At 36.0% G+C, this 10,488-nt stretch overlaps 1 protein-coding gene across 1 annotated transcript; it reads right to left on the bottom strand.

The window, feature by feature from the left end:
• Positions 1-1,179: 1,179 nt before the first annotated feature.
• On the bottom strand, positions 1,180-6,914 carry LOC113326197 (adrenodoxin-like protein 1, mitochondrial). Its single transcript, XM_026573969.1, has 7 exons — positions 6,802-6,914; positions 3,011-3,075; positions 2,519-2,586; positions 2,208-2,314; positions 1,922-1,971; positions 1,664-1,746; positions 1,180-1,549 (listed from the first exon to the last, which is right to left on the bottom strand). Exons 1-7 carry the CDS (start codon positions 6,857-6,859, stop codon positions 1,435-1,437), a joined length of 546 nt encoding a protein of 181 aa, XP_026429754.1. The 5' UTR covers positions 6,860-6,914; the 3' UTR covers positions 1,180-1,434.
• Positions 6,915-10,488: the final 3,574 nt, after the last annotated feature.

The following is a 10,488-nucleotide window of genomic DNA, read 5'->3' as shown; positions in this document are numbered from 1 at the left end:
TATTGGCACAGGTAGTTAAGGTGGCCCTTCGTAATAGGGGGTCCAATCCCTTGGACGTCCCAAGATAAAAGCTTCATATCTTGGCAGGGCTAAAAACAAAAAACACACAAAGAAAAACAGTAGAAAAACTGATTCACTAAAGTAGGAAGAGGGTGTTAGAACTAGAAACCTGTTTTGAGGCATATATCTGTCTAAGTTCGGCTGAAAAGTTATGAGCCGAACCTAGGCAAAAACATAGGTTATCAGCCGAATTTTGAGTATGCCTCAAAATATGTTTCTAGAACTAAGATTCAAAAGAAACCAAAGCCACTAAACTTCCAAAAAGGGGAATAGGGAGTCTTGTCTACAAGAGAGAACTAAGAAGAACAGTAGAAAAAGGCTCAAAAGAGAAATTAAAGCCAACTTATAACACAGAAAACTAAAGAAGATGCTCAAAGAGTAGAAAGTTACACCAAGCAGCAGAACCCTAACAACCAGCTTTATAGGAACAAAAACTATGACCAGAAGAAATTAAGAGCAAGATTACACGAGTGCTTTAACAGGAAATAAGCAAGAAAAAACTGAAAGTAGAACATAAATTGCAGTAAGGAAATACATGTTAAGAGTCCAACGAAGAAGATGAAATCAGTATCCTTACGTAGGTAAGATCATCCATGTTGACATGCAACATGCTGGCAAGTATAAGGTGTTCTAGACAACAAAGAAGATGACCTAATCAAATAACTAATTTGTGTTTAAAAGAATTCAGGGTTTTATTAGTCTGACTATGCGAGTATTGTATGTCCAAATTTAGAGATCCTAGTTGGGATTAGAAAAGATAAGACAAGAAAATAGTAAACAAATCTAAGTACTTAAACCACTAAGTACACGTCAAAAGTAATGTATAAATAGCAGTAAGTCTAACTGCTTAGCCTAAAATGTTGAAATTCCACAGAAAACCGAAATTGTATCTGACAGGCTCAAAGCTCAGCCACTCGAGGCATTTGAAAGTTTGAGAACTCACATTGGGCGTCAGGATCAAGTACAAAAAAACAAGGAAGCTACTATCGTGCGATGACCATATGAATTATGGAGTGCTCTCAGTTAAACCCTAGATTAAAAAAATAATTGAATGCAGAATAGGAAAACAAGGGTAGCAGCAACTTAAGGGTAGCAGCAACTTAACAAGGGTAGCAGATGTGAGCTCTATCCCAGAATGAGTGTTTTATTGAGAGAAGATGAAGATACATAATTAAACAAATTAAAGAATTATACTTATACATATGATAATTTGAGGAAGACATTACCTCTCTAATCTACTAAGATCGAGAAGGTACTACAAAAATGAGATACTTCTTTACAGTTTACACTCATGAAGATAATACTCTGTATTCACCAGGGTTTCAATGATGATTATAATGTTGATAGATCTGGAAGCTCTCCTGTAGAAAATGTTTAGTGTGGTTTTGGTACGTGACCATCAACGGCAAAATTCCGGGTTGCAGCCGGTAATGCTAAGCGAATACCATCGAGTTCAGGCCGTGCAATCACTTGACATCCAAGACGTGACCTGCATGAATACACCCAGCAATAATTAACTCCATATCAATGGGCGCAAAACTGGTTTTATAAAAGGGAGGTGATTATTTCGTTTTAGTAAGCAAAGCATCATAGGTAGACTCACGTTTCGGTTAACCCAAAGGCAAGATCCAACATGTCATTCTCCTCGTCTGTAGGATCTTCTAACTTATTGTACATGTGCGTATCCTGAAATGACAGATGGTTGTCATTTGTTAGCTTGAAATCATCTTTAGAGCATACAAGAAATTCGAAGTGCAATTATGTACATACCATCACAATCACATGACAGATGGTTGTTACTTGTTAGCTTGAAATCATCTTTAGAGCATACAAGAAATTCGATGTGCAATTATGTACATACCATCACAATCACATGACACGTGGAACACGCGAGTGATCCTTCACAAGCTCCTATTATCAAATCAAGAGAACTTATCAGTTCCTATATTGATGAATAACCTTGTTTCACTAAGTGCTATAATATTAGAAGGAAAACTTTTGAGTAACCAATGAAAAAGAAAGGAAAAGGGATCTGAGTTCATCGTTTTGTGTTTTGTATGAGAATATTATACGCAGGAGAGAAATAGATAGCTGAGATATGATTAGTTGAAGGTTCGGATACTAAATAAAATACAGCTACTAGTTACCTTCAAGTTCTATATTGTTTTCATGGGCAGCTTCTAACATGGACATGCCAATAGGAACCATGATTTTCGTCTCTTCTCCATCCTTGTCGATGAATGTAACAGATATTCTGCATAATACACGGATCAAATTAAGGAAACAATAAAAAATCAACTTCATCATCCGAAACCTATCCAACTAGTGCACTCCTTTGAGGAATTCTTTTTGTAGGCTAACCTGTGTTTCAGTTTTGTCATTTAATTCTGCTATAATAAGCTAATCACAATCTTATCAAACATCTGTCACGATTACGGTAAAGTTCGCAAGAACTTACTTTTTTACTTGTGTATCTCCTTCCCCTTGTGCAGTATCCGCAGCCGAAGTTGAAAGAGGACGAGGCTTCTGAAAATCATAAATTCAGAATATTAGAGTTACTTACTGAGGTTCAGATTGATAATTCGCCAGTCCAATTAATATAACAAGGACGTCAACAACACTTGGCCAGACTAAAAATTTGAATAAGAAGCTAACCAAAGCATCTGTCATTTCAGGATAGCCCACTCAACTCATAATAATAATGTTAATCCACCAAAAGATGGTTTTATCCAAATCTGCCGTAAAAAAATAGAAGGCGGACCTGTCTTAAGACCACTTCTTTCTATCATCAACAGAATTGTTAACCTTCATGTAGTGGGGAAATACTCCCAACTCCGAGACATAGTAATGCTGAAGTAAGATCCTAATGAGATGTATTTGGAAATAACCTAGTGTAAAAACAAAATTAAAGAAACAGATTCCTTCAAAATTAAAGAGAGGTAATACTGACCAAGGTTTTAAAATAGGCCTTGCCAGGTCCTTGCAAGTAACCCCTTTTACTTATAGTAACCGGACCTGCCAAAAGAGAAATTTACTGTATTATATTAGTTTTCGATGTCATTCAAATCACCTGAACAACGTTTAAGCAACTTCACTAATTATCCAAATCTTATAATCCTTAAATGACATCGACATATCCCTTGCACACACCACTATCTAAAATAAGTTGCTAGAATGATCAAAAATCGTAGCATGACCTCATAGGGGTGCCCCCCACTTGAATCAATAACCAATAGGTTAGATATTTAAATACATACTGTAATAGCAGGGGCAAACTCCATATCAATACTCTACAACAGGCAAGCCCCTACGGTTTGATAAGGCAACTCTCATTCTTTCTACGGAGATGTACCCCTATCATTTTGACAGCAGCTGCCTACTTATAATGTAACACTGCTTGACCACAAAAACAGTCATATAAATATCTCTATATCATATATACATAACCTTGCCCTGCCTAAACATGAAGTACGTCTAAATTTATCTTATTCTAGCCTCAACGATTGTAAAACTTGGAATTTCTCTGTTTAGCACGCCATACAAGTGAATATCCCAAAACCTATTCAACCTGAACGACTGGAACTGTCACCGCACCTCAAAATCTATTTATTGAATATCTGCAAACCATACATTCATCATTTCGAACCTGGGTTACCTACAGAAATATTCTAAAGGATGAAGCTTTACCATCTACACTTAAACCAACAATGGAATAAAATACGAATGTTGTTCATTATTGGATTTTCCTTATCCTGCTGAGCTCCAAAACGAAAAATAAGTTCATATGTGAGTTCAAAACTACCTTTCAGATCAAGATGGGGGTTTCTAAAACCTAATTTACAATGACCATATAATAATTCTAAGTGTAGGATTTGAAATAGAGAGAGTAGAGAGGATACATACATAGAAGCAATTAGAGACTACATTAATGATAAGACTATGCCTTTTATAGGCTACAAAACTTAACAGAAGATCCTACTTAGACTGCACTAACAAGCTTCCGTTGCGCATCTAACTCCTCATTACTAGGACAATACTAACATTCACTGACCTATTTCCATAGTCTCACTAACAGATGAGATCAGTGATTGACTAGTTTTTAAACAACTTACTTATGACTAAGTTAAAACTCTTGCTTATCTTTGTAGTTGGGTATAATCTAGAATTCCAACAGCCTCACTTAAACCCAAACTACAAAGAACACATTATGCATCGTCCCTTAAAATGGTTCAGTTTGCGCAGCTGCAACAATTTCGAGCATAGTTAATGTTGCTTGACTGTTTCTCCTGGATTCACATGTCACTACGGCATTAACTCACTTGTTGGAATCACCTTGGGTTTCTTTCACACCTCGATTAATGACAAGTACCTGGTTGAACTTGCTTCACTGGTACTCCTGGTTGTATCCTGGGCTTCTAATTCTCTACCCGAGAGACATACTGATACTGCTGATTTATATGTGCCACTCAATCCGAACCTATATATCTTAGGTTCCGAACAGTTTCCTGAACAAGCTTCAAACCCCGTCTTTCACCACCGACTCACAAAACTCTTGCAAGCCAAACTTGTACACAACTGGATCTTCGCTATCGCATCTAACCACTACTTGGTCTGCACTACCGCATCTGACCATTACTAAGTCTGCAGACTCTGCACTACCACAACTGGCCATTACTAGATCTGCACTATCGCATCTGACCACTACTTGGTCTGCGATAAATCCATCTATCACGAACAAGAAAAGGAATACAATTAACTATTACACACTTGCGAGAAACCACAACTGAAATGTTCCACTTCGGTGTACACAACTTGCACAAAAACCAGATACACGTATAGTGTCTGTTGGGGAACATCACCACCCTATGAAGGAGACCCGCAAACATTCTCTTGCAACTGTGGGGAATTTGGTTCCTTTGATGGAGTCCAAAACTCCACACAACCTGCCTCTACTTGGCTGTCCCATGATACATCCACCAAACTGAATACTTAACAAGCTCCAGCTGCGGCTTCCGTACTTTCCAAGAGAATATTCACTCAACTGAATACATCTTCATATTACCATCAGCACCTTCAAGCATCCAGACCATATGAATTTAGTTCATTAATTTGCAGCTTCACATAACTAGCCATGCCAATCACAATCATCACCATGCTTCCCTGCAGTAAAGATTACCATGGTCTAACAAATACTCAAAAATGGACTTCACATATTGCTGTTGCAACCGATATTGCTCGTTTTAACAGCATCGTATCTAGTTTCTTCCAAGAAGCATCAAACTTCACACCTCAAACGTCTACCTGGCTGAATCTTCATTCTTTAACAAGGAATACATGAATAAGTAATTAAACGTCCAAAACAAATGATATCCTTCATCTTGGTAGCATGCTTAACCTGTGCATTTTTGGTTTCATCCGTGGAGTATCAACTCCACAATGAGGACTCACTAGCTCACGGCCATCCCTTGATAATTCAGTATCCACTGTCATCATCAACAAGCTAGAGCTGCGGCTCTATCTGTTTGTTCCAAGACACGAAACCAAACATCCTACTTCTAGCAGGAATTTCATCATACCTATTTAACTAATACGTATTTCTTCTAACAGATTCCAAGCACACAATCTTACCAATCGAACACTGCTACACATAATACATTTCAGTTTAAACAAGAAAAGTAACAGTTTTCTTTCTAAACTTTCCTCGATACTTATTCAGTTTAAACAAGAAAAGTAATAGTTTTCTTTCTAAACTTTCCTCCAACGGGTTATATGCAGCAATATAACCAGCACCTTTCACATAAATCATCAAAGATTCAAAGAACTTCTAGCCAGTGACAAGAAACAGAAGTATAATGGTTACACAATCAACAAATTTACTGTGAAACATTACTGACCTTATGATGTTCACACATAACATAATCACACTGGAAGTAAAAACCCATGATACGTCTCTTGTAACAGCAGCGGGAATGGATCGAGCATTTAGCGGCTTCTTCTTCAGATACAAGAATCAACTACCACAATGATGAAAACTAATCACTCTTACAATTTATATATACCCTCTCTTGAACTCTAACAACTCTCTCTACCCTGGCTCTGATACCAAATGTAGGATTTGGCATAGAGAGAGTAGAGAGGATACAGATACAGAAGCAATAAGAGACTACACTGTTATAAACTCGACGCAATTTCACTAATGATAGGACTATGCCTTTCATCAATGCAATTAGACTGCACTAACAAACTTCCGTTGCGCATCTAACTCCTCATTACTAGGACAATACAAACATTCACTGACCTATTCCAGAGTCTCACTAACAGATCAGTGATTGACTAGTTCTTAAACAACTTACTTATGACTAAGTTAAAACTCTGGGTTTAATCTAGAATTCCAACACTAGTAACAAACTAACAATCAGAACCCATGATCAAAATGGGTTTTTTAGCTAACAATAAACACAAGAACACTAATTTTATCAAAAATTAACCTAATTCATCCCAAACAAAAAGAACATTGATAGGTGAACTCCATTTAAGACCTAATTGTGAACAAACCCCCACATCAAAAATTCCATAAAATCATTAAAACCCAATATCAAAATGGATTCAAACAACAATAAAAACCAATAAACTGAATAGCCCAGACTCTAATTTTCCACAATATTATGGATAGAGCAAGAGATTGAACAAGTACAGAATAAAAAAGAAAAAGGTGGAGTCTTTTTTGAATATCGTACATACCAATTGAAAGTCTTTGTCTGATTAAAGATGAGAACTGCGAAAGTTTTGATCTGAACATGATTTCCTGAAGGAGAGAAGAAGATGAATAAGAAGGGGTTTAGGGAACAAGGGTCTGAGAGTTAGAGTAGTGTATTACTACTACTATTCGCCTAAAAGAAGGAACTGGATGAGTTGACTCGGGATTTAACTGAGTTACTTCTGAACCGTTGGATTGAAATGCAAAAATAAACACGATCATTTTTTATTTTTTTGGAGCAAAAATAAACACGATCATGAATAGGTCCGTCCAGGAGCAGTACAAATAAATTATATGAAATGGTGGCTTGAACACCCTTATGGGAATAATTTATGGTCAATTGGCTTGTGGGTTTGGCGGACAATCCAGATATAGAAGTGCAGAAACAGAAGGTTTTATTTCTATTTTATTTTGTTGAACAGGAAATAATCTGATGTGGACGAGTTCCGAATTCATATTACTAGTATTGTCATCACTAGTGACTTTACCACTATACTACAGTGCCATCACTAAAAATATGATGATGGGCCGACTGCAAGGCCGAAAATGAAAATTTTAAATTTAAAGGTGCTAGTGCGGAAGTTATGTAGCCTTTAGTGGCCGAAGCTCTCAGGTTTTTGGTAGCAGGTGGTTCACATCCATGCCAAGATAAATAAGCAAATTTATTAAAGAATTAAAACCATTGTAGGTGAGATAATTGAAGCTTTATCTCAAATTCAAGAATATACTCTATCAAGTTCTTGTCAGAAAAGATGTAAACATAGTAGCTTGTATTCTAGCAAATTATGCTTTATCCAACCACCGTCGTGCTTTGTGACTAGACTGACCTCCATCTTGTTGGCAACTTTCATGGTTCTTCTCTTTTTATATAAGGCCGCTCAAAATTGTTTGTGGATTAAATATTACAAATTGTAGATAGAACTTTTGAGCAATCAACATCAACAATCTTCATTTTGTTAGTGTTGACCATTAGTAGAAATCAAGTTGTTTGTACAGCAGTTACATTGAAAATTGAAGACTTTTTTATTTTTGTTTTTGATCTTAGTGATTTGTATTGCACATTTGATTCTATGGGATCCAAATAAGCAGTTTATTTCGATATACTTAAATACTTGTTATAAAGGTTAAACAAACCGTCTATTTGCTTTTTTATATATAGTTGCTTGGATAAAGCTTGTTCACCGAGATATATTACTTCGATAATCATTGTCTTGGTTTGGCCTTTGACCAAAGGAGTTTTTATTATTAAATGGAAGATCCATTACTTTACTATCTCTGATCTAAAAATTAACTGGGGAGATTGGTAAGTGAGTTGGTTACTGAAACAGATTTGATCTTTTTGATGTTTCGGGTTACGATCCAAAATAGTTGAGAGATGATGTCTTTATAGTAGGTGAAGCAACTCAATATAGTGGACTCTGCCTTGGGATTCATGTGTGTAGACCAGATTGGTTGTAGGTGCAGGGATATTAAAAGAACTTGGTAACTATGACTGGTCTACTTGGACTCAACTAAAATAAGTTGTGATAGTCAATTTTTATAACGGTTAGTTTTGAGAGCATTCAAAACTGGGATAGGTCCAGAGGTTTTTCTACCAGGAAGTTTTCCTCGTTAACAAGATATGTGTGTTGTTGTTTGATTTACTTTATATCTGTATTATATTGTTTAGTTATCTTTATAATTAATGTAAATACACATGTATGTTTATCCACTTGGTACGATCTTATAGATATTTCGGTCACGAACTTATAGCGTACACCAAGTCACATCTTATTTATATCAGGAAAGGGACATTCATGAATGGGTGAAATCTTGGTTTGATCATGGCATCCAAAATAGGCCAACAAATATGATTCAGTTAACAAATTTTTGTTTCACCATGAGGCATGTTTCAAAACACCACTTCAATGTGGTTTCTAATAATGTACATGTTAATGTTGACATTATCGTCATGAGAAATGATAGATCTCACATGTTAGACTGGCATAGAGTGAATGGAAATACACCACAAAGGAGAGCCAGTCACAATGAAATACATGGAAGAAACCTGATATTCCTGACTTCATAATAAACTTTGATGCTACATTTTGTAAACATGATAAAAATTTAAAAGTGAAACTAATCACTCCTAATGTTTAGGAGCATGCAGTGGAGTTAGAAGTGTCACAACAATAGAAATAGACCACGAGCGGCCAGAGGCGTCGAAAACTCTGGAAGCTATACAATGGGTAGTGACCAAGGGCATGGATGATAACTAAAACGTAGCCAATGTCGTTTATAAATAGAAGAAAGGAGCGGTCAAGTAAACTAGTTCAATTGTTTTTCAGGGATTTCTTAACATGATATGCAATTTTAGTACTTGGAAGTATAGTTGTGTGCATCGAGGTACAAATAATGTTGCTGACAATTTAGTAAAATATTCTTTATTGATTTCATGTGTAAAAGAATGACCAAAAAATCTGTCGATCGAGCTGGTTTGAATCAAAAGGGCAGTGACTAAATACAGCCTTTATTTGATTTAAATACAACTTGAAAGATTATTCTCACAACTAAATACAACCCTTACACAATAATTACCGAATTTTTCTAATGTTTAATACTGACAAAAAATAAGAAACCCCTCAAACTGAAGAGTTGAGGATTCAGTGAATCACTGTATGTTTTGATCTTTTCTTCACTGAACTAACGATGTCATCTAATATATATATATATGATATAGAATGGAGCCCCGTTAGAGGGCTACTATGTCCTTTAACATTTTTTACTTAAACGTTAAGCCCTAGTATATTAGTTAAAAAACACTGCTAAATTTTGAAATCCAAACGGCATTTGCGGTAATCACGTGGAGGTTGAATTATTAGTTAAAAATTAATGGATCATTTATAACTAATCGACAAAGAATTTTTTGTGTCAAAACATTTAACTTAAAATTATAGTGATATATTTACTCCTCGGCAAAGGCATCTCAGGTTGTTGTGCTACATTTTTCTAGGAATAGCGTCTAGTTTATTCTTAGGTTTTGAGTTCAAGTCACATGTCGTACACTATCAGGGACCCCACAACATCAAGTGAATGTATTACAATCTATATGCTTTTCTCTGTAGAGGAGCGGAACTAAATCTTCTACGAACACAAAGACATGCGCCAATTACTTGTTAAGATCAAACCCAATCCAGCGAATTTGCTTAAACACGGGATATATTAAAAGCTCAATACTTGAAACTCAAAACAATACTTGTAGAGATTGACCCTATTGGATAGGTTCAGATGACGATTTGATTAACCTAGGATATGATAGAATTTTAGACAAACACCACCAAAACTGACCAGTCTTGGAGTTATCATAAATCAAAATAAGATAAGGTATTTTGATAAACTGCCCCACTTCCAATTACCGGTTTAGAAAACTGCCCCCGTTTTTTTCAACTTTTCAAAACTGCCCTTTCTATTCTATTTTCCGTTTTGTCCCACACAATTTAGTCAAAAATCGTTTACCAAGTCAAATAACCCTGTATAATGACGTGTTTATCCTCTCAAACCTTAATTCTTTCCAACAGGCGACCCCTTTTTCTTGTTTTCTCCTCCTTATCTTGCAGACAAAGTGACAAACCCTCCTAATCTATCTTCTTCTTTTTTTTCCTGTTGCCTCCATACTTCGATTAGTTTTTGTG

The sequence above is a fragment of the Papaver somniferum genome, chromosome 1 (genome assembly GCF_003573695.1).
Source record: "Papaver somniferum cultivar HN1 chromosome 1, ASM357369v1, whole genome shotgun sequence".
NCBI classification, from domain to species: Eukaryota; Viridiplantae; Streptophyta; class Magnoliopsida; order Ranunculales; family Papaveraceae; genus Papaver; species Papaver somniferum.
Note: the sequence above shows the minus strand (reverse complement) of the source record. Positions and strands in the feature narration are given on the sequence as shown.